Source organism: Solea solea, chromosome 1 (assembly GCF_958295425.1).
Source record: "Solea solea chromosome 1, fSolSol10.1, whole genome shotgun sequence".
Lineage (NCBI taxonomy): Eukaryota > Metazoa > Chordata > Actinopteri > Pleuronectiformes > Soleidae > Solea > Solea solea.
The window spans coordinates 46,851,256-46,876,396 of record NC_081134.1 but is presented as its reverse complement, the minus strand read 5'-3'; the positions used below and the strand labels follow the sequence as shown (position 1 = coordinate 46,876,396).

The 25,141-nt window shown below is 37.9% G+C and overlaps 2 protein-coding genes across 2 annotated transcripts; both read left to right on the top strand.

Annotated features, from left to right (window-relative positions):
* Positions 1-556: 556 nt before the first annotated feature.
* ralbp1 (ralA binding protein 1) lies at positions 557-14,448 on the top strand. The gene is made up of 10 exons (XM_058640831.1): positions 557-648; positions 2,494-2,799; positions 4,695-5,129; positions 5,976-6,325; positions 7,393-7,554; positions 9,431-9,562; positions 10,240-10,350; positions 11,224-11,345; positions 11,433-11,553; positions 12,840-14,448. Exons 2-10 carry the CDS (start codon positions 2,550-2,552, stop codon positions 13,140-13,142), a joined length of 1,986 nt encoding a protein of 661 aa, XP_058496814.1. The 5' UTR covers positions 557-648; positions 2,494-2,549; the 3' UTR covers positions 13,143-14,448.
* A 516-nt stretch (positions 14,449-14,964) lies between these two features.
* On the top strand, positions 14,965-23,495 carry rab31 (RAB31, member RAS oncogene family). Its single transcript, XM_058649519.1, has 7 exons — positions 14,965-15,216; positions 16,437-16,516; positions 17,287-17,368; positions 19,274-19,345; positions 19,638-19,744; positions 21,504-21,613; positions 22,153-23,495. Exons 1-7 carry the CDS (start codon positions 15,181-15,183, stop codon positions 22,248-22,250), a joined length of 585 nt encoding a protein of 194 aa, XP_058505502.1. The 5' UTR covers positions 14,965-15,180; the 3' UTR covers positions 22,251-23,495.
* The last annotated feature ends 1,646 nt before the right edge of the window (positions 23,496-25,141 follow it).

Here is a 25,141-nt window from a genome sequence, read left to right as displayed (position 1 = left end):
ACACCACTGCTTCACAGAGTGTGGACCACCGCCCACTGGTGGGCACTGGAGGTGTGTTTTTTTTATGGTTTATATTGATAATAATTTATTTATATATCACCTTTAAAGATATACCCATTTAAATCCTTAAATGGCAATATAAACAAATCAAATATAAATAAAACAAAGAAGGCATACTGTCTGTTTTTTTTTTATTGTTTTTGATACTGAGAATATTACATAGTTTAATAAACTGTTTAAAGATAAAATACAGTGAATATAATATAGATGATGAAAATACATATATCACAATAAATATCAGTAGAATATTAGAGAAGATGTACATAGAAAAACATAAACATTTATAAAAGAATGGGAATTAAGTATTAGAGTGAAATATTTAGGTTTTCATTTTTTAATGTTGTAGAACGTTATTGCTGATGTTCTGTAATCTGTAATTTGCCCCCCGGATTTTCGCGAAATTAAAAATTGGGGACCTGAAAATCCTCTGAACATTTGTGGCGAGATCTCCGAGTAGCTAAGGAATCACCTTTCGAACGACATTCCCCATAATGCAGCAATGATGCCGCGCATGCGCAGCCAGGTTTATTTAGTGTACAGACAGCCGGAAGCTGTGCTGTGAAATTGGGCGAACGGGACCGAGCTTTGGTAAAGTTTCTTGTTGTTTCTGTTTTGCTTGTTCAGCGACAACATAGCGACAGCAAATGAGAGTTTCGCGTCTGTATCTCACTGTGTTTCTCACTGTGTTTCTCGTGTCGTGTCGTTCACGGCGACTTTAGTCGACACGGATATGGAGGCTAATCAGCTAGCTTAGCAGGTCGGCAGCTGGCTGAAGTGTCGTTACCCGGGCCCTCCCATTCAGAGCACAGCTTTGGACTTAAAGTCTGTTTTTAATCTAAATGTGCTTGAATTAAACACGCAGAGAGACACCGGGCTGTTTTAACCGCGTGTTGACGGTATATGTGTGGCTGTTTATGACGAGTTTCCCTCTGGAAACAGGACAGTGCAAGACAACGGTGAAGCTAATCTTCACATTGCGAAGGAAGATTAAGATGTCAGAGTTTTTATGAATGTGTTGATGTTTTACCTTGTCAATATCTTCTTAATATCTTGGTAAAACGATGCACTTCATCTAATGGTTGTCTCTGTTGTCAGTTTGTAAATAAAGTCATCTTGAGACACATTTTGTAAAAAAAAACAAAAGTGTAAAACACACCACACCCCAGCAGTTAATGACATCAATTAATCTATTTCTAATGTTCAAAAAAGGCTGGAAAACATCTAATCACAATGTACTTTTATATCCGTTGATATCGATATATCATGATATAATTCAAATTAATATTTCACTGAGGCTGGGCGATGCGATATTATAAATAATATATTTATTTTTTAGGCAAAATCACAATATACAAGAATTAGAGGTATAAAGCTGAACACCGGTTGTTTCTCTGGACTCATGAAAAGTTTTCTTTTGAGATGTTTGTGCTTCTTAAAGGATATATAATATATGGGATATAATATATAGATATTATATTTTTAATGTTACATGAAGGCTATCTACATGTGTTAGAAACACTGAAATTGACAATAAATATGGTCAAATTCTGCTACAACACAAACATTAGGCTTATAAAGTTAAGTAATATTAAATTTTTAGTGTAGTTCACAAATGTATTTAGTATAATAAAGACGATGATTATCAGTGCAACAGCCTCTAAAACCAGGAAAAGTGGTGCAGAAAAACACATGCCTTGTCACGCTATGAGGATATCTCTACCTGTCTATGTAAAATATGTCATGTAAAAATCAGTATAACCAAACAAAGTCATGAAGATGAGATGACCAAACATCTGCCTGCAGAGTCATTATGGTCCTTTTTCATATTGACATTGTGATGGATCACAGGTGTAAATCATCACATTCAGTTTCGCAGGCTTCGTCCTGGGAAAAGATTCAAAGCTGCTTACTCCAAAGCAGGAAAGGACGACAGCTTATGTTTTTATGTTTGTGTTTTTTCCTTTTCTCATATTTTATGTTATGCTTGTCAGAAGAAATAATATCAATTTAAACATTTTTATTGTCAGAGTTGTAAAATCATTTTACAAAGATATAATTTCTGTATTATAGCAGCATATAAATCTACAATAAATTACTTACTCATGTTATTTCATATTTCATTGTAATTTTTTATTGTTAAAATGTTTTATAATGCTTACATATTGTTCATTTATTTATCATATGTCATGAGTGTCATTTATAATGCTTTAAACACAAAAATACAACATCGAAGTAGTTTATTAAATTAATTTAGTTATCGATTAATAATCGTAGTTAAAAGTTTAAAATGATGTCATCATTTATAACTCTGATAGGTTTTCTAAGGTCTACATGTTTTCAGCTATTATTCATGTCACAGGCACATTACTTTTTTAAGTGGACACACTTAACTCGTCCTGATCTAAGCAGAAAAAGATTGTCTGCTCTCTGCAGGTGTGATGGAGAGGTGAAGTGTGTGCAGTCAGAGGGGCGACCAGGCCACAGCAGCCATGACTGAGTGCTTCCTGCCCCCGAGCAGTAGCCCCGCTGAGCAGCGGCGAGCTGAGCACCCGGGGGGCGTGGCTCGCACACCCAGCTCTGAGGAGATCAGTCCCACCAAGTTCCCCGGATTGTACCGCACCGGCGAACCCTCACCACCGCATGATGGCCATCATCATGAGGTGCCGGATGCCTACGTGTCAGACGATGACAAGGAGCACAGCAAGAAGAAGAACAAGTTCAAGAAGAAGGAGAAAAGAAGTAAGAAATTAGTCTGTAATTCAAATCAATCAGCCCTAACATTAAAACTGATAAATTGTAGCAATGTTGGGGCTCATCAATCATTAATAATGTGATTACTCTATGTTCAATATATAAAAAACTACATTGATCTGCCACCACTTTAAAACCGGTTACCTGTTTTAATAATGTGACTCGCTGATGAACCAGCACACTGATCATGTGACATTCAAGTGATACATTTAGTACTGAAGTAGAATGCATCATAAATGCCATTATCTGTATTTAACAAAGTACATGCAAGCACTTATTCCACGGACGTCTTCTTAGTCTAGTGAGATTAATGAGATTAAAGCCTTCACGCCGCAGTAAACGGATGGTATTAAAAGACCGATCATGGGTTTTATGAATCGATATCATATTATTAAATAGAAGATTGATTTTAATTGATTAAACCATTTTTTTGTAGCCAGCCCTACACAGCAGCTATGACTGAGTGCTTCCAGTCCCTGTGTATACTGTATAACAACAGATCAGTGATGGCAGATTTAACCCCATTCACGCAACAAGCTGTCGGTCTACATGTGTAACAGACTCTGGCACATAATTCTTGGGCCTCTGTTGCTCATATTGCAAGAAAATGTGGAAACGCAGACACACACACACACACACACAGATCCACTAAAAACATTACTTCACTCCCACTCTGTGTGGTGAAGTAATTAAATTGCTCAAAATGAATTGTTTGCCTTTTTCTGGTGCTGATTTAAACTGCAGTCGGTCAGTGCAGTAGTAGGCACTGACTAATCAATTATTAACATTTACTAAATTAATCTTCAAGTTTAAGAATAAAAATGCAATAAAAACCCAAAAATAGTTGAAGACTTCAGCTTCGAATCGACAACAAGATTTAAAGTTTTCAGCTTCTTAAGTCTGAATATTTTCTGGTTTCTTTGCTTCATATCACATAAAGAAATCTTTAAAAAATGTGTTTTATCAATCCAATCCACAATCCAAAATTGATTTTGGATAATATAAATGACATTTCAGAACATCATCATTTCGAGGATCAACAATTTTTAACCTATTCGATTTATCGATAAAATAATAATAATCAATCTATGACGAAAATAATTGTTAGTTGCAGCCCTAAACTGCAGTGTCTAAAATGAATGTTGAAGTGTCAGCCGTAAAACACTGTTAAACAATAGATTTGGATTTCAAGTGACCTGGATAAATAAAACTGAAACCTTTTATATGAGACACTGAGAAAAACAATATTCTATTGGCTAATCATGACTTCTGGATCCATCCCATACAACACCGATCAGGCAATATTTTGTCTGTTTAGGGCAAAGCTACATTTATTGTATTTATTTTAAAGGACTGTAATGCTGAGAAGCTGAGAACTTGATCCTCATTAGAGACATTTAAATAAAGAAAGAGTTGTTGCCTGAACCAGTGAGATTTCCTCCTTGTGTTTTGTTGTATTTGTCTCCTACAGTTGTGTAGGCTGAGAGAGAGATGGACAGTTTGAGGACACCCTGGGAGCTCTGTGAGAGTGTTGTGATATACAGTACAGCTAAGTGCTGCCCGTTCTGGGCGACACCCAGAGTAGAGATAATAAGAGGAGTGTCTTTGACGCTGTCCTGTAGATAAATGCTCTGTGGGAAAAATCCTTTCATTTAACTGGCTGTAGTGAGGAGAGCAGTAAGGTGCAGTGGGAGCCGTGCTAAATCAGTGACTGACCTCTTTTCCAGGTCCCCATTCTCCCCCCTCCTCTGCTGTCTCCCCTCTCCTGCACACGTTTCCTTCTCTGTTTCTGTTACACTGCTTTCATAGTTCTGTCGTGAAAGGATAAGAAAACGGTGGCGTTTCTTCTCTCAGTTAAACTTCTCACTCCTGTACGTTCACAGCTGAAGGCTACGCTGCGTTCCAGGAGGACAGTTCAGCAGACGAAGCAGAGAGCCCATCTAAGATGAAGCGCTCCAAAGGGATCCACGTGTTCAAGAAGCCAAGCTTCTCCAAGAAAAAGGAGAAGGACTTCAAGGTGAAGGAGAAGGGCCCCAAGGACGACAAGGCCAAAGACAAGAAATCCAAGGACCTGACAGCTGCAGACGTGGTGAAGCAGTGGAAAGAGAAGAAGAAGAAGAAGAAGCCGACGACGACAGAGGCAGAGCCGGTCCCAGTGGAGGCCCCCACCTTCAGGCCAGTCTTTGGAGCTCCTTTGGTTGAAGCTGTCAAGAGGACAGCCCTGTATGATGCCATTCAGCTGCCGGCCGTCTTCAGAGAATGCGTGGACTACATTGAAAATTATGGCATGAAGTGTGAGGGCATCTACAGGGTCTCGGGTAAAAACTTTTCACATGTTGTTTATTCTATTCCGTTTTGTACATATATATTTAAAGTCGATATACTGTATTTCAAATATGTACAACAGCAGCCTTAAGTGTTTAAAACGGTTACTGCAGTCCCAATTCAAAACATCGTAGAGCGCCTGAGGCCTGGTTCACACCGATAATCCCACAATTTTGCACCCATGAGCCGCATCTCAGACGTGCATCTCAGGCTTGTCTACATTAGAGTTTCACACGTAAAAATAGACATCTTACCAGCACGATTACATCAAACCTTTCACACCGTGTCTAGGCTGAATCTGAAAACGTGAAAAACATAAAATGATATTTTATAAACTTTTTAGCACCTACACATGCCACACATCCAGCGTGAACCAGGCGTAAGATTACAAAACAAGGAAAAAAGGAGCTGCACCTTAATATGATGACACTAGGGAAGTGACGTCTATGAGCTTTTGTATACATCCATCATGGCGGCCACTGAAGAGCAGCAGTCTTTCAATTTGGCCATGCTTCCATTTTAAAGAACTTCCTCCACGCAGCTCCCCACTGTTGCTCTGCATACTTCATCGACGTCTATTGGTCACACCTCTTAGAAGTGGGAGGTGGCTACATTCAGCCTATCATTAGCCAGGCTAGGTGGGCAGTGCAACAAAACATAAACACAGTTTGCAACCCGTAAATAAAAATTGATTTTGTGCGTATACTGACTTTAATATCAGTTCAGCCAGTATTTTATATGTCCTTCATCTCTGATGTCATAGCATGGTCATTTTATGACTTCATATAATAGACATACTGTATGACAGTTTATCTAATCATCTGTATGACTGACTGAAGGTATGAAGTCCAAGGTGGATGAGCTGAAAGCGGCGTATGACCGTGAGGAATGCCCCTGTCTGGAGGAGTACGACCCCCATACGGTTGCCAGTCTACTCAAGCAGTATCTCCGGGAACTGCCTGAGAACCTGTTGGGCCGAGATCTGGCCCAGCGTTTCGAGGATGCGTGCGGTCGCCAGGCGGAGGCCGAGAAGGTGACCGAGTTCCAGAGGCTGTTGTCCGAGGTGTCGCCGGAAAGCCGACTCCTTCTTTCCTGGCTCATCACACACATGAACCACGTCATCTCCAGGGAGGCCGAGACCAAGATGAACATCCAGAACATCTCCATCGTCCTCAACCCAACCATACAGGTCAGAGAGGGAACATGTATGAGGAATAATTAAAGGTCCTGTGTGTGAGATTGCAGAATATTAAAACCCACCTTTCCCAGACATGCCAGAGAACTATAGTGGCCTACATATACTAAAATGGACGTTCTCCTACTTCATTTTTGTGGTGAGTTTTTCGCTTGAAATTGCAAAATGGATGTTTTCTTCTTCTCTACTGCTCAGGCAGTTGTAGAAACGTGACAGCAAGGCCAATGCCTTAAGCACATATACAGGCTTATTATAAGGTTACAACAATTGGACAATTTAGATTTTTAAGAGAATACACTTGTACACAAAAAGAATTTGAGCAAAAAGTCATACCTTTTTCATTTACTTTATTTAAACATGAAATAATGAGTTACAGAAAACGCTACTTAGCAAAAATCTGTGTTTATTGGATCACACTGTCAGTTCGTCACAGAAACCCTGGCCTACTTTAGTGAAGCTCATTTATTCTCACTGGGTAAAACTCTCTGTCGCTGCTGCTCCACTTATTCTGTACAAACCGCAGCAGTAGCCACAGCATTGCTAAATAAACTGTTCTCAGCTCATGCTTCCATTTTAAGGGACTTGCCCCACGTTGCTCTCCAGGCAAAAGTTGTGAGACGTCATTACTAGATAGCCATAGCTTGTAGAACAGTACAACAAGCACTTGTGTTGACACATTGGTGTCTTCATTCTTTCCAGACTGGCTACATCTCAATCTTTATTTCATTTTAGATAAAAAATAGCTTCTTGGCTGTACAGCTTGCTTATTAGACGGAGAAGTAAATAAGTACCAAAGACTGGACCTGGACCTGGACCAGGACCTGGAGCTGGACCTTGCTTGTGTGACTATAATAAAACAGCAAACTTCCATTTCTTTTAATGTGGTAGAAAGAGTTAAATAATAATGAAAATGATGTATGCATATTAATAAACCACAGCTGCAAGGTGCTGTACAAGCATTAAAAATAATCTTAAAATGGCCTGGAAAGTGCTTAAATTTGACTGTGTAAAAGGTATATGGACCATGTTTATAGCTGTGTGCTTGTTTACCTTGACTTTAGATTGGGAACCGCGTTCTTTACATGTTCTTCACACATGTGACAGAGCTTTTTGGGGAGGTAGCACTGAAGCCAGTGGTGCGACCCCTTCGGTGGTCCAACATGGCAACAATGCCGGCGCTGCCCGAGACCCAGGAGAGCATCAAAGAGGAGATCAGGCGACAGGTGGGTTCAGTCCTACTTCTTATCCATGGGTTTGTCACAATCAAAAGATGGAAAATAGGAATAGTTTGACACTCTTGGGAGAATATGCCTATTTTTGCTGTTATTAATATGAAGCTGGAGGTGAAACAGGTGAAATAGTCCTGAACATTCAGTAAACCTTTTATAGTCATGATTACATGATTTTGAACGGTGGTTTTTGTCCACAATTTACAAATCAGACGTAACGTGTTGATAGGTTAAAGAGTAGGGCTGCCACGATGAATTGATTATTAATAATTGATTAACTGGTTTAAGTTCTTTGATCGTTCAGCTTCTTGTACATGAACATTTTCTGCTTTCATTGCTCCATATAACCTAGAATAATATAAACACTGAATTATTTTGGTTTGTGGGCAAAACAAGACATTTGAGAAAATCATCATTTCCAGGTTTTGGGTTTCATTTTTCAACCTTATTTTTGATACTTTTTGGACCAAACATCTAATCAATTAATTGATAATGAAAATAATAGTTAGTTGTGCCCTCTGGTGCTCAACTGTGGCTGTGAAGGCTAGACAGCTTTAGTGGGAGTTTGTATAACCCCAAAAGGATCTCTTGTTATTGGATTATCCCGGGTTGTACTGAACTGACTGAGAAAACCTAAAGAAGATTTTGAACTTTTTCTTCATTTTTTTTTTACCACAAACTTAATTGACAATAAGAATACGTTGCGCTCGAGTTATTTTGTTGCCTTGTGTTTTGGTTTGTGCTGATTATGAGTTTATTTTATTTGCCTTGGTTTATCAAAGTATTGTGTGGGGTTTGTATTTCTGTAAACATTGAACCTTTGTGCGGTTTGAGAAAGGCAGAGATAAACTAAATAAACCATAGCATGCTGATGGTTGGCAGACTCAAGCTTGACTCATTGACAGTATTGGTCTTCAGTCTTTATACTAAGGTAGGGTTAGGGTTACTTGTCAGTGTGCTGTAGTTCTGAAACAAAATGGTGAAAAAAGTTTTAAACATTACTAGTGGACAGATATGAGGAGGATGTTTAAAGTGGTCATACTAAAAATATTAAACATTTGCTGGTCCCAGCTTCTCTTCTTATTCCTGTTGTGTCTCTATAAATGTTTAGTTTTTTTGGGCTAAACCAGTTTTTTTGCAGAATCCAATAGCCATTCCTGATCTATATTTTTGTACTAAAATGGTTAATTGATTAATTTACGTAATATTATTTTTAGTCCTTGAACGAGACCCTAGTCCCTCATGTTTTTCAGGGTTGCTCTGATGTTTTGTACCTGATTCATCGCGTCGTGTATTGCTGCGTCTCTAAAATATTAACACCACAGTTTCTGTACCAGAACTTGATATGTTGTCACCATGTGTTTTACTGTGCACGCATCGTACAATATAAACAAAAACTTTAGTCATCATAGGACTGATGTTCCTAACAAAGATAAAAAAATATCTTTGTGTGAGGAAATAAAAGACCATATCAGGGTCTTGTAAATGGCTTCAATATTTCACAGGAGGACACATGAGATGAAACATTTGAATATGATGTTTTTTTTATATTAGATATTAAACTCCTCCATACATCATCCATGTAAGAATCTATCGTGTAAGAAATTGTGTCATCTGATGACTGATCCTCACACATCTGAAGGGATGTTCGGCTGCTGTAGAAACAAGGCGGCTCAAGATGGTGGCACTCTACATATAAATGTCTTCTTCTAAACTGACAAAAAGCTAACGTTTTTGACTTTAAAGTGATTATCCACTGATAAAAACTTTATTTATATTTATATTTTTATAATCCTAATCAAGACTTGACATGTTGTTTTTGATATTCACTCGCTCTCACTTGTATAAATGTATTGTGTGTGTGTTGCAGGAGTTCCTGTTGAACTGCTTGCACAGGGATCTGCAGGCTGGAGTGAAGGACTTGTCCAAAGAGGAGCGACTCTGGGAAGTGCAGCGAATCCTGACGGCTCTTAAACGCAAACTGAGGGAGGCTAAACGCCAGGTCAGTTCAGTCTGGATATTATCTTTATGTACAAAAGGTTCCTCTTATATCTTTAAAAAGAAAGGTTAGTATAATGACTGCTTTTCTTGAACACTTTGCACACAGCTGTGTGTTCATTTGCAATATTAACATTAGTTTCTCGTGCTTTTAATGAATGGGACAACTTGAATTAGCTACTGCAGATACAAACATGAACAGAGAGAGTAACGGATTTATACAGTTTGTTTTAGATACCAGTGCAGGGTATTGTGCCTGATGCTGCCCTTGTGTACTTGTATTTGTAAAACTACTCTGATACCACTTCAGCTGCAATAAGCGGATACTGTATTACGCAATGTCGACAGTTTCTAAATACTTTAAGATAAGATATGTCAACAAACGTAGAGCAGACAAATGGCTTGGCATGGCTCGGTTTTCCATTGCTATGGTACCTCCTCAACATGGGCGGAGTCATGATAGCGCAGCTGCATGAACCTGCCATGTTGTTTTCCGTGTACTGAATCATTAGACTCGGTTCACACAGAATGGTTCAGACTGCTACAGCAGTATCTAATGTTGTATTTTGTTCACATTCAAATCATCAAGTACTCAGTATTAGTAATACTCAAGTTTAAGTAATCATACTCAGAAAACAGTGTCACATTGTGCTGTCGTTCTCTTTTCTTTCTACTGTTCAGGAGTGTGAGAGTAAAATAGCCCAGGAGATAGCAAGCCTCTCCAAGGAAGATGTTTCAAAAGAGGAAATGACTGAGAACGAGGAGGAAGTTATCAACCTCCTCTTAGCACAGGTGAGTTATTCAAACAATCATCAATACACATTTACAATGGATGTGCACAGACCAATAATAAATGCCTGGAAATCAAGCTTTTACTACTAGATCTGATCCAATCTGAGTGGGAAGAGCTTTGGGCCTGTACACAGGAAGACAAGTGAATTTTTTATCATTCATACTGAATCACTGAAATTATATTTTTAGAAACAGTTCCCACTGTGTGAAAATCTCAAAACACCATGTGTGCATTCTTGTGTAAAAATGATGTCATAGCCCCAATGTTTGATGTTATTTTTATTTTTCTTTCGTCACCCTGTTTCTCTTTCTGTGATTGTATGCATTGTAATGTTTTTAAATAAATTATATATTTATTTTATATATATGTGTATATATATAAATATATTTATATATGTGTGTATATATAAATATGTGTGTGTATATATACATACACATATATAAATATATATGTATATACACATATTTATATATAAATGTGTGTGTGTATATATATACATACACATATGTATATATAAATATATATATAAATATATTTGTGTGTGTGTGTATATATACATATATATATGAATAAATATATATGTGTGTGTATATATATATATTTATATATATATATATATTTATATAAAATTAATTTAAAAAAATAACGCTTTATTTAATTGCATTGCAGCGCCACGTGCAGGCCTGACATATGTAGTACAGTGTTTAGAGTCATTTTGTTGGGTTTCCTGTGGATGAAGACATTTCTTGAAACAATGCCTTGTTTATGGAAAACTTTTTAAAAACAAGTAAGAAAAAGGATTGTGTAGGTAGAGTTGTGTTTTCTTGTCGATGAAGGCCTACGCGATTTCTTCATTTATGCTTCCTCATCAGGAAAACGAGATCCTGACGGAGCAGGAGGAGCTGATCTCGCTTGAGCAGGTGCTTCGCAGACAAATAGCAACTGAGAAGGAAGAGATTGAGAGACTGCGAGCAGAGATTGCAGATATACAGAGGTGAGAGGAGGAGGGAATATGGCGTATGTTGTAATATTATGATGCACAAGAATGGATAAAGTCTATAATCATCAACATTTTCCTCAGTCGACAGCAGGGTCGCAGTGAGACGGAGGAATATTCATCAGACAGTGAAAGCGAGAGTGAAGATGAGGAAGAACTGCAGATGATTCTGGAAGATCTGCAGAAGCAAAACGAGGAACTGGAGGTGAGTTGAATTTTCTCTCAGAATAAAACCTTTAACAAACTCTAAGAAAATGATAAATATTAGGGGTGGGTCAAAATATATGCAGTACGATAATTGATAGGTCATGCCAATATTGATATTTTAATTCACAAATGAAGGTGCTTTCAAGTAGACAGTCCCTGCCAGTCTCACTCGCCGGGCGTCACTACTTGATGGCTTCTCATCGCGGCGCTGCTCAAATGACTTGGGTGGCAGTTACCTGGCTGAAGAAGAGGGAGTTTACAGCCGGATAATGGCAGAGATACACCATACACCACAAGAGATGCACCATGCGCGTTCAATACATTTGCTTTATTCACTTTGTTATTCTTCATGTCACTGACCATATATCGAATCGTGAGGTGCTCCTGATCCCCACCCCTAATAATTACTGAGAGATTAAGCATAAAAACATACGTGTGCAGCCTGGTCTCTGCAGTGGTCTCTCTTCCTATTTTGATTTCCCATTTTCTTTAACCTGCCGAGTTGACAAGTTAACACATGAGTCTCTATACGGGTTATTCCACTTATAATGTATTTAAGACACATATTCACAGCACACTGTCATTACTGTATGTAACTTCACTCTGAGCTTATTATTTATTACACCTGATATTTTTAGATGTATATCAGTTGAAACATTGGTTTCTAAGCAGTTTAGTCCCACAACACAATTCTTAATATTAGGGTGGAACAATTTGGGGAAAATATCTAATCACAAATATTCTGACTGATATAGTGTTTTAATTTTATGTATATATATATATATATATATGTATGTGTGTGTGTGTGTATATATATATATATGTGTGTATATATATATATGTGTGTGTTTGTATATATTTATGTGTGTGTGTGTGTGTGTGTGTGTGTGTGTATATATATATATATATATATATATATATGCATATATATGTATATATTATTGTTGTTTGTTATTGATTTTTTATCAATTTTTTTACATTGTACAGTTCTAGATATGAAAATGCATGTATTGTTTATCATATTTGTACCTTTACCTTGACTGTACAAAAACAAAAATATTGTGCAATTAACAAATCTTTTGATTTGATTCTGACGCTTATCTTAACTGACACATTTTTGGTCATTTGCATAGCGCAATCAAAAACATCACATATAAATTGTAGCTATTACAAGTATTTACAAGTAAAAAATAGTGTATATCGCCACTGCCGTTTTCTATCCGTTGGATGGATATTAAACATAATAGGTTTCTTAAGCACTGTTGGTATGCTGTTGTCCGGTAGAACAAAAACACCCACCTGAACCAGGCCATTCATGAGGAGCAGGAAGCCATCTTGGAGCTCCGTGTCCAGCTCCGCCTCCTGCAGAGCCAGAAACTGCAGCAAGAAGTCACCGTCCAGCCGTCGGCCGAGCAGCAGGTGCCGCCCGCGCAGCCAAGTCCGGAGGCTCGCGGCGAGGAGCAAATCAAACGCTCCACCACCACAGTGGCCGCCGGTGCCGACACTCCTGCCTCCACCAACGGGAAGGCAGCTAAGGATCCTTCAAAACCATCGCCGAGCAAAGACAGGAGAGACAACAACATGTGACGGTCAGTTGTCCTGTAGTGTCCCATGTTTGTTTGAATCATTGCAGTCATAAGTCGTTGTGTGCACAAAGATGCAGCCGTGCAGCCATCATGTCTGATGTCTTTGCTTTCCCAAGTCACCGCAAATCAACAGAATATTTTCCCACAGAAAACGCAAAAGAATAATAAGAAATACAATCGTTGCTGGAGCCGAGCTTAGGTGAAAGGCAAGGGGGAGACCGTTATTTTAAAATCCACAGTGCCAAGACCGTATGAGGAGAGTGGAATAGAAGAGAGGAGATTACACAAAATGTATTTTTACAGGTTAAAAAAGAATCACTAGACACACAATGTCAGTCCCTGTAGTCCACTGTGCCATAAATGACGTCCCGACTGGACTCATGTCCCCAGAGAGAACCACTGACACAAAAAGCTCTTTCTGAGTGATGAAGAATTTATGATTGGTCTGCCTGTATATATTATATATTTAAGTAGTATACTGTAGAAAACAAATGACTATTCAAAGACCGACATACATTTTAAATTTTGTTATATATGAACATGTACAAATGTTTTCTTTGAACTGCAGCGATGAGATGAATCATGGGAAATGTTGTGTCTCCAGTGTTGTGATGAGAAAACAAAGGTGTAGTAAAGATGTTTGTGTGCAGAGACACACATCACTGCATTTCAAACAAATGCCAACAAAATGGTATTAAATGATTTGAACATTCTAAACTTGAGCGCAGGAGAGCAAGTATAAGCAACACACAGTGAGGAGCAGTTCAAGGAACAAATGAGGTTGTCCTTTGTTTAAATTATAAATACAAATAGTCGCATTAACATTCATCTCAAAGATTCTTTAGTAGTGCTGAGATTGTGTGGAGGTTATGGTTATGTTGATATTTGTCACGCTAAATTCAAATGCCTCTTGGTGTATCCCAAACTTCCTAATGATGACATGTTTTGTCCAGTTTACTGTCAGAGGAGTAAATGACTTATCAATGAATTGTTATTGTTATAACTGTCATTTCATTTCACAACTCATCCATGACTGAATTGTCAAAAGCATGGCCTGACCTACTTATCATATTTGTATATTACTGTAAAGTTGCAAACTTTCTTCTTTTTCTGAATGTTCCATATGAAGTATGTTAGTGTGACTGCATCTGCTTTGGTCCAATCAGTCGCATCTGGACTCATGAACAGATCAGTGCAAGACTGGGGTGAGAAGCTTCTCGTGAGCTTATTTTTCATATCGCTCCAAAGCTTTTGTAGCATATTGTTGCCGACAGTTTAATGCTGTGAAAAATAAAGTGTTGATCTGAGTCACTCGTCTGTTTCTGTCTTTTCTCATGTTTACCTTTTTCTCAGCTCTGGTTTGAGTGGAATTGTGATCCATATTTTAGCGCCTCCCATTTTCCATTACACATTCTGTGAATACTCTCGCAGCAGAAGGCTGTACATTTAGATTTAAAAGATTCAGTAGGATTTTTAGAAAATACTGAAACCATCCATCGTGTTTTTTTCCTTTTCTGGTTTCCTATTCGGAAAGTTGCATCAAGTTGGTTTTAAAACGGCCAGAAAAGACAGGAAATAAGAAAGTGTTTCAAAATGAAATTTGATTAAAATGATGACTGACCAGAATATAAAGTATGTTTTTGATGAAACACTAATGTGTTGTGGAGAAATATGTGCTTCTAGTCAGAGATATGACAATAAATATAACTAGATCATTTCTGACAACTTGTACTGTGCAATGTTTGAACGGTAAGTACAAAGAGGTGGGATTCACTTTGAAGGTCTTCACCGGATGTGCTTTTGTCCTTTACGGGCGTTCATGACAGATCAGCTGAAGTAGATGCTCAGTGTCTGTCTGTCTTACTGTCTGTGTGTCTGTCTGTCTGTGTGTGTGTGTGACTGACTGTCTGACTGAGTGAATTTCTCTGTAAACCAAGAAGAGAGAGGAGTGAAATCAGTGTTTCCAGCATGAGAAGACAAAGACATTGACTAAAACAAACGGACAAATGATGAAGTGAAAACCCCGACTACGACTCGTCATGGCGATCAGGGAGCTCAAAGTTTGTCTCTTAGGGGTAAGTTACAGATGATGACCCACTTTAGGGCGGAAAATCCTTGGTATCAGTCTAAAGTAGACTAAAACAACTTAGTATCAGTCAGTGTTTTACTTTACACTGTTAAACAAGACATTAGCAGCAGCTAGCTTCACATCGTTTCTACTTTACTGTTAAAAACGTAACTTCTCATGTTGCTAGCTTGTTGACTGCAGAGGCGCTAGCTGTTCGACGCAGCACTTAAGTGGACACACTGTTCGTCGTCGTATACGTTTTGTTTTGTGTTTTGACATGAAAACGATTCCATTGAGTGTTTATTGTGTAAAGTCGTGGCTACATTTCTACATGTGGACCGTTACGCCATCATTAGATAAAGCGTTTTCCTGCTGCGCCTCTGTTTGAAAAGAAAAAGGGATCGTCACTAAAGTTCAAAAGGAACCGTTGATATTTACACATATACACAACATCAATAAACATCAGTGAACTGTGCAAATCTCAAATTTAACTATGCATATTTATGATTTAATTGTGACTATTCATAACTACAGGGGAATTAAAGACATTTAAATGAAATTATGACTCATCACTGTGAATAAATGGTGATTTCAAAAAACAGGAAATGGATGTGGATGTAATTTTGGATGACTTATTGAATATTCACATTTCCTCTCATTTTCTGGAGCCTTGCCTCTTTTCACCCCTGACGATTATTTTCACAATCAATTCATCTGTCAATTAATGTCTCATTAATCGATTAATTGTGTGGTCCATAAAATGTCACAAAAAATGTTAATTGTGTCTTAAACCCTTTAACTTGTGAATTTGTCAAACATCTTCTTTTGTCCTCAAACCAATATTAGTTTTAAATGATTTTGCTGTTCTATGGTGCAAAAAAACTGAACATATTATTCAAATTTGGGAAGCAAAAAGAAAACATTATCAAATATCTATTATCAAATAGTTGCTTAATTAAGTAGCCGATTAGGAAAATTTAATTATTCTGAATTCTGTCCTATTTATTTATGTTTTTTATTTTGTTCCCAAAAGAATCCACACGTGGCCCTAACCCTCTTCCATAGTATAAACATCTATTATCTAATTCTGATTCTGATTTACTGACTTAATGGAATATCGGGAGGTTTATCTCAAGTGATGGGCTTGTGACCAGGCAGTTGCATCATCAGTGTTGTTCATGTGGTTTTCACTGTGCTCGTGAATGACCTCCGACCCTCTGCTTCTAGGACACTGGAGTGGGCAAATCCAGCATCGTTTGCCGCTTCGTTCAGGATCGTTTTGACCACAACATTAGCCCCACAATAGGGTAAGAATAGCATCACGATACACATCATGACCACAACATAATGAGATGAATGTTTTTATCAAGTATCCAAATTCAATTTGTTATTCATTTAAGATAAAAAGATATCACAATATAAATCATATCAATATTTCTGTACGGTTGGGTGATATGGCTTATAAATAATATCTGGAGGTTGTTTCTCTGGACTCATTTGAGATGTTCGTGTTTCTCAAAGGAGAGTGACAATCCAGTGTAAATAGTAAAATGATCTGTATCACATTAAAATACAGTTATTACCTTTCATTTCAGATCATACTTAATGTTAAATGATGGACATTTACTAAAAATTCAAAATTCTGCAAAAATAATTAGGCTTAAGATGAAACAAGTCTTATTAATTGTCTTTTTGTCCATTCCATGCATTTATTTTATCTATGTTTAATATTTAGTGTATTTCACACATTCATTCAATATAATAATGAATATCAACGCAACATCACAGATGATCACGATATGACGATATCCAAAATCTCATGTTACGATATAGATCTAATATTAATATATTGTCCAGCCCTAGTGCATGCTTACAATTGTTTCAATAAAGCCTGTGGATAAACACTCCATAGACTCCAGTATCTGACCTGTAGTAGTAGTATTATGCTGTATTATGCAAAAATGAACATGAATTGAATCCAAAAGTAGTATACGTCTTTGCTTTGACATAATAAAGAGTTGTATATTATATTTGATATCCTGCTGGATTGTACTTATGTGTATTATACTACCTACAGGGCGTCATTCCTGACTAAGACGGTACCATGTGGTAACGAACTCCACAAATTTCTCATCTGGGACACAGCAGGACAGGAGCGGGTGAGTTCTACTGTTCACCATTATCTTAGAGTTCATCTTAGAGTTCACACACGACACATGACTCCCTGAGTCTTTTTGAAGCTGCTTTTCTCTCTTTCTACATCAGGGAGTTAACACTGAGATTTATTGTGAAAAAGGATGATTCACACAGGATTGAGTGGTTTATCCATTATTAACTGTCAACTATGAATGAAGAAATCATTACAACGTAATCATTTTGTTTTGTGGACAAAACAAGACATTTGAGAACATCTTCATTTCCTGGTTTGAAAAAGGATAATCCATGCTGTGGTTGTGTCTCAGGGCTGTCAGCCTCGGCTCTCTCCTCTCTCTGCAGATAGAAAGTCACTGCATCTTGTGATGAGCTGTCTCATAAACACACAGCGCCAGGCGCTCATCTGCGTATCCCATAATATCAGAAATGAATGTGTTGCTGGATGATAAAGAACGGGAAAGCCGGAGTGTTTGTTTCATGCCATTCTACTGAGTGACTGTAGTGTGTCATTAATCCTGACACACTAGCAGCACTGTTGATAATGTAACCATTTTTAAAAGTGTTGATAAAGTAAAGAAAACCGTGATGTTTGTGGAGTATTAGGGAACAGTTAGCAGCATACGCTCAAGTGTGTGTGTGTGTGTGTGTGTGTGTCACATGAATGAGATGGAAATGATGTTGAGCATGAGCTCTTGTGCTTGTCGTGTTGTCACCACGGCTGTTTGCACGTTTGCCGTCTCCTTCTACTTCTGGGTCAAAGAGCAGGGAGGAAACGTTGGTGCTTGTGCAGATATATGATAAGAACGCTCTCTTACCCCGTAGGTCATATGTTCTCATCACGTCCGGTGCACAAAGACCATTAGTCCAACTAAAGTGGAATTATTAAGCAGAGATTATACGTCACCTTCTCATCCTTTACTCTCTCAAAATGTTCCCACTCTTCATACCTGACATACTATTTGATGATTTTGATTTGATTTTGACAAGACGCAGCTTCAGATCTTTTTGATCGACTAAAAGACCAACGATATCTCGCTGAGATAATAATGATTATTCCACTCGTATAGTCCAGTTTTCCACACCTGATTCTCATGGATAGCACTCTTGCCTTTGCAGCAAGAAGACCCGGGTTCGCGACCTGCTCTGAACAACGCCTGAACTGTCTGCATGGAGTTTGCACGTTCATATTAGCATGTTAATAAAGTCGTCTGTCTGTCTGTCTGTCTGCCTGCCTGTCTGTCTGTTCTCCCCGTGTGTGCGTGGGTTTCCTCCGTCAGTCCAAAACATGCAACATGTGTGTTTGGTAAATTGGACACTCTGTGTGGTCATGTGATGGACTGGTGAGCTGCCCAGCACTACCCTGCCTTTTGCTCTATGTCAGCTGAGATTGGCACCAGCGCCCCCCGCTGGCTGTCGCTATGTTATGTTAAATGTCAAATTGAATTGAATTAAATCCTCAGAATCTAAACATCTTAGTTTCATAGCTTCACATATCATATATATCAATATTATAACTGTATGTGTGACATGTTGGAGATCTGTGATGACTTTCCCTGGTTTTAAAGGCTGTTCTATTGATAATCATTGTATTTAATATAATGATTATATTATATTTATGTGATTTTTAATCACACAAAAATGTGGAATTGACAAAATCATATTAAATTGTTTTAATTTTAAGCCTAATTATTTGTGTTATAGCAGAATTTGACCATATTTATAGTCACCTGTCATAGCCAAAAACAAAAATATCATATATTATATATGACATATATATATATGTTATATAATATCCATGTGTGTTTGCATGATGATTATTAGGATTATTAGGTCTTTAAAACCTTTACTTCCTTGATTTGTGTCAGTGTATTGACCTAGAATGATACTGCTGTTGTTTTCTTCTTTTTTAGTTTCACTCATTAGCTCCCATGTACTACAGAGGATCAGCTGCTGCTGTCATTGTCTATGACATAACTAAACTGGTGAGAACGACTGCACACACGTCATCCCCAGACCAGTGGACTAACACAAGTTTAAACATCATTTCAGTGAATAAGTGAATAATTAACAGGCACTTTTTTTGAATTCTTTGTTTCCAGGGTGTAACTTAAAAGCTTGATATCATTTTTTGTGGGATGCTTTGCTTCCATGGTTTGGAAAAACTGTCTGAAAAAGCAGCTAATGCAGCAAATATGTGATTTGACCTGAGGAAAATGTGGACCACTTTCTCATCACGTCCCAGAATTGACCACAAGGTGTTCTTTTGTCGTTCAGGACTCTTTCCAGACACTGAAGAAGTGGGTGAAGGAGCTGAAGGAGCACGGCCCAGAGGACATTGTTGTAGCCATAGCGGGAAACAAAAATGATTTAGGAGACATCAGGTAGGACTTTTTCTTCTCTTTAATCACGTGGATCAGCTTTGTGTCTGTGGGAGGTGGTGCTTTGCTGTTTATGCTTATTTTTGTTTTTCTTTGGGAAAACGATGATGTCATAGCCCCACCTCTCTTTTACTCTTGCATTTGCTGTCACCTGCCTCGTCATCGTCGTCTCATTATGTTGTGAGTTTGTACAACAGCGTACGAGCTTGATGCTCTTTCTATCTAACTGGACTGGAGTGTGCAAGATTTAACAAAGGGGGAAAAAAACATATATATATATAGACATACAGACACTGTATATACACAGTGTTTAGAATCATTTTTGGGGGTTTTGTGTGTGAATGAAGACATTTCTTGAAACAATGCTGTGTTTAAGAAAAACCTTTTAAAAAGGAAAGTTCTGTTTCTGTGTGGAAAAGGACTTTTTGAGGAGCTTTAAAGATACAATTTGTAACATTTCTGCATTAAAATATCTAAAACAAAGCCAAGATTAATGTAATATTTTATATTAACCTAAATGTTTCCAACACTCTTTAAATCCATATCAATCTGTCATCTCTGCTATAACCTCTGGCAGCTTTGCCCTGTAAAGCACAAATCCCTAACTCTACACTACACTATCCTCTAACTAGGTCTTTTGTTATTGTCTAGACCGGGGTCTGCAACCTGCGGCTCTCGAGCCACATGTAGCTCTTCAGCCCTTCTGTAGTGACTCCTTGTAGCTTTATTTCCATTGTCTTCTTTCAAAGTGAACACCTCTTATTTAGAAATCAAGGAGATATATGAAAGTGTTATATTATATATGTTAATATTTTGTGCTTCACATCCAATGTCAAGTGTGATATATCTTTGGATCCACATATTTATGTATACCAGGCATGAACTACATACAATCCAAATATTGCTTTATTTATTTCAGTTACTTTTCATTTCATTCATTTCCACAAACAATGGAAGGACTAGTTCTACATAATTCTGTGTTTTATCTCAAGGTATTTTTTTCTCCACTTTATAAAAGGTTGGCTACACAGCGATGAAATGCCATCAGTTTTCTTTTTGTAGTTCTTAATTCAACAAACTATCGTTATTTTGTATATCTGTATAAAAACACAGAAATGGCCTTTTTCATATTAAAGGTTGCAGATCTGACGTAGTGACACCACTGTTTGTATCCGTCATATACTCTATTTATTTGTTCATTATCGTTTGACAACATCACTCCTTAAGACAATCAAGTCGACTTCTGCTACATGGGTTATTGTTAATGTGTTATTATTAATGTGTTATTGTTAATTTGTTATTGTACATCACGCCTGTTCTGTCTTCCCTGCACTGGTTCCCTCTGAGCTGCAGGATTGATTTTAAATAATCATATTCGTGCCCCTCCCCATCTTTGTGATCTGCTCCAGCCTCGTGTTCCTAACTCTTTGGTTTTTAAAATGTACTTTATAAATACAGTTGTATTAGATTGATTTAAAAACAGTGAGACTATACAGAAACATCAAATTAAAACATAAAAAAAAAACCAGCATACAAACACATCTTAATAATAATTAACCACCTGTTTTTATTACATAAGACTTGAGTGAACCGTACAGTATCTAAACTGTGATATAAAATCAGAAGGTTATCTATGCTAATCTTCAATGAGAGGAAGTAGTAAAGTTTGATCAGCAGCACCATTAAGTTTTCATCATGATGAAAGTCTCCGCCCTTCAACTGTGACCTCAGACTCACCTTTGTGTCCGTCCTTCTGTCACAGGGAAGTTCCAATGAAGGAAGCGAAGGAGTTTGCTGAATCAATCGCGGCTATTTTCATCGAGACGAGTGCCAGACATGCCGTCAACATCGAGGAGCTCTTTCAGAAAATCAGTAGGTTTCTTTTTTCTTTCATAGCTGTAATGTTGAGCGTCTGCCGTCTTTTTCTATCTCTTTTTCTATACCTATTATATATTATGATTGAAATAAAGGGCTATTCAAGGCTGTGATATACATACTATATATTATATTTTTATCATGGTACCACTTTCGTGTCCAATAACAACCCTGATATCAAAAACTTGAGTATCTGCCAATAACGATATCAGTCTGATACCTTTCAAACATTGGTGCTGTTTGAAAAAGGTGAGCACATTTCAAGCCAATTTAAAGACATGATGATGATAATAATAATAATAATAATAATAATGACTTTATGAAATGGAATTATAAAGCGCCTTTCACGAAACCCAACATAATTCAACTGTGTAGCAAATATCAGCCTTCCCATGGGTTCTTGAAATACTTGAAAGTTATAACAACACTGAAAGATGATGTAAAAGTTTTGGATCTTTTTTTACATTACCGTAAAAAGTTTCCCCTTTAGCGACAGCTGAGCAGAAGTTGTAAGTGACACTAGATGATGTGTTCAGGTAAACAAATCCCGCCGCTGGAAAACCCCGAGGTGGACAGCAACGAGTCTTTTCAGCTCAGCCGGCAGCCAGCCTCGTCGTCCAGGAGATGCTGCTAGTCTCGAGAAGACTCCCCTCACCAGCACTAAGTCCACATGCACACACTGTCGTGCTCCAGGCTGAGACGACACAGTGGACGGACAGACGTCAGCTTGCACATATGTATTTGGTCACCTGCGGCATGAAGCAGTATTATAGAGCTCAGTGGTGGCAGATGGAGGAGTGGTAAAGTTTGGAAGCAGGAAGTTTTGAGTTTGTCTCCCTCTGGTGGTATTTAGCCTGAATTACATTAAGATTTCTGTGTAGGTGGTTTCATAAAACCCATTAAAAAATCAATACACTTGAATCCTGCCGTTTATGCTATAGTAACTGAACTTGAGCTCCAATTATTATAGTGTTGATACATTTTTTAATATTAGTTATTTTGATCTTTTCAAACGAGAGGCTGATGGGATCATGCTGTGCAGCTTAAACGCAGAAGATGTGTTTTCATCATGTGTTGAAAGCACTGCTTCAGATTAACTGCCCCGCCCCCCGCACCCCGCCCTGTTGAAACACTGTGACCAATACAAGAATTGTTTACATGGTTATTGTTGCACAAAGATGTGCTGAAATGTACTGTCTGAGATTTCACTACAGGGAATGACTGTAGACAACTGCCAATCACAACAAGTATTTTTTATCTGGACAAGGAAGTTACGTTATGAAGTGAGCAGGCTTGCATGTATTTTACTTGTCTCTACAGTGGTGTATTACATAATAACCAAACTTAAAAAGAAAATGTAGAAGTAGTGTCCTTTAAAAGAAAATGTTACCGTGACAACAGAAAAGTCATCGAAAACTTCTGGCATATAATGTGGATTCATATTCCCGGGAACAGACCTCCACCAGGGCTCAAAACACATCCTGCAGCCTGAAATGTTTACATTTGGATTCACTGGATCCATCTGTGTGTTAAAGCTGTTACCATCTTACATTAACATGACACAATTCAAAGTGATCTGTTTAGATGTCGCTGAGATATACACGACTGAAGCATACACAAGCCAAATTTCATCTAACAAGTATAAGTGCCTTTGTTGTGTTTTTTTAAAGACGTGTGTATTACATTATTACATTACATTACATGGCTAAAAAAGTGCATACTGCTAGAATCGTGCATGTCTAACTAGTCTAACTGTACATATAGCAGTTTGCTGCAGTGATCCTGTTACACACTGTATGCCTTAGTCATGCGCCCCTGCATTGTCTGTAGACCCATTTAACTTCTGTATATTCATCAATGTAATAAACTTGTACATCTATTTTTTTCTGTTTGGTTTTTGTTCATTTTCTCAAAGATAATATGTATTTTATATTTTCAAGTTCTGTTGACAGAGACCAGGAAATGAGCAAAGGGCTATTATTTTACCAACGGTCACTACGAGATCAACCATCTCAGAATCCACGGGGAAAGTTTGGTTTGCTTAGTGAACATTTCAACTAAATGTATACATTTCCTTATATTTTAAACTCATGCATTTAAAATAAACTAAACTGGAAAAGTGACGTTACTCTCCCAGAACCTTTAGCCAACAATTAGAAACACTTGCCAAATTAGTCTTGTGTTATTTTTGGACATGTTTTGTTGATGTGACCTGAAATAAAGCCGTTACCACACAAATCGCATGTTAACTGGTACATTTGTCAGGGTCTTGTTCTGTACACTGCCGTGCATTAGCCTTTCAGTCGTTTACATTACAGAGGGGACATTGACACCCACAGTCCTCTCCATTAAAAATGAACAGTTTAACACAAAGTTTCAAACTCACAGTACCTGCATCTTAACCTTTGCATTTAAATGTTTTTCATTGTTTCCGAGGAGAATCTAACTCCAAATATGACACTGAGCAGTAACTAAACTCAGTATGCACCTGTCCAACAACATGTTCAAGACATTTAAGCACATTGCCCACATTGTAAAGTAAACCTGTCTTCATGAATCTCTTTTCCTTTGAGGTTTGTTTTGAACATGTCAGCCACACACACACACACACACACACAGACCAACCAGTCCTCCAGAGAGGAATATTTATTTGATTACATTAGTGAAATAAGATTAACACGTTGCCCATGAATAATTTTTGAGTTCTTGTTTGTTGAGCAGATGAAATACTGGATCTAAACAAATAATCATCTTCACATGTAACAATCACGATTAATATAATGTTAATATAATGATAATAAAGACAGCCTTGCCCTACAGTTGTCTGTGTTAATGTTACAAAAAGGGAGATAGAATGAAAGAATTTTCACATAAAAACATGACTTTTTAAAATCATCTTTGCCATTGAAGAGGACTGTACCCATTCACTGTCAATGGCGTCTCTGCATTAGCACGGCCCCACCAGAGGGCGCTGCTGTGCGGGGGAGGATTTTAAGCTTTTATAAGTTTTCCTGTGTCAAAAATATCGTTGAGCACAAGTTAATGATAAATTAAACTTTGTCCCCAATGAAATGTCTGCAGTTTTCATGTCTTCTGTAGACACTTCACGTAGTGTAGTTGTGTGTACAGCGCACACCTCAGTTTCGGCAGTGGGGCCTGAAGTTGTGGGCCCCAGAGCGCTTCTCATTGGCTGATTTGATGCAGAGGCAGGCACTGCACAGGTCTCGCTTCATTCATTCATTGCATGATGAATCGAGTTGATGACGTAGCTAGTGTGCGATTTAGCACTTTACCACTGGAGCAGATCAAGCTGGTCGTGGTAGTGGTTTGGGACCACATTGACCGGAAGGTTTAATCATTTCTCAAGAGGGAAAGGACAAAACCACGTTTGAGGGTTTGAGAGTAATATGTGGTATTTGTGGATTGCATTGTAAGATGTTCCTGCATGGCCCCACCACAATGTCCACACCAAAATCACCACTGCTAACTGTCCGTGTGAAGAAGTGGCTTCAGGAATAGTTGAGC

Coding starts and splice junctions, on each gene's coding strand:
- ralbp1 (XM_058640831.1), top strand. CDS start 2,550: ATGACTGAGTGCTTCCTGCCCCCGAGCAGTAGCCCCGCTGAGCAGCGG. Junction 10,351..11,223: donor TCAACCTCCTCTTAGCACAG/GTGAGTTATTCA, acceptor CTTCCTCATCAG/GAAAACGAGATCCTGACGGA. Junction 11,554..12,839: donor AGCAAAACGAGGAACTGGAG/GTGAGTTGAATT, acceptor GTTGTCCGGTAG/AACAAAAACACCCACCTGAA.
- rab31 (XM_058649519.1), top strand. CDS start 15,181: ATGGCGATCAGGGAGCTCAAAGTTTGTCTCTTAGGG. Junction 15,217..16,436: donor TCAAAGTTTGTCTCTTAGGG/GTAAGTTACAGA, acceptor CTCTGCTTCTAG/GACACTGGAGTGGGCAAATC. Junction 16,517..17,286: donor AACATTAGCCCCACAATAGG/GTAAGAATAGCA, acceptor TACTACCTACAG/GGCGTCATTCCTGACTAAGA.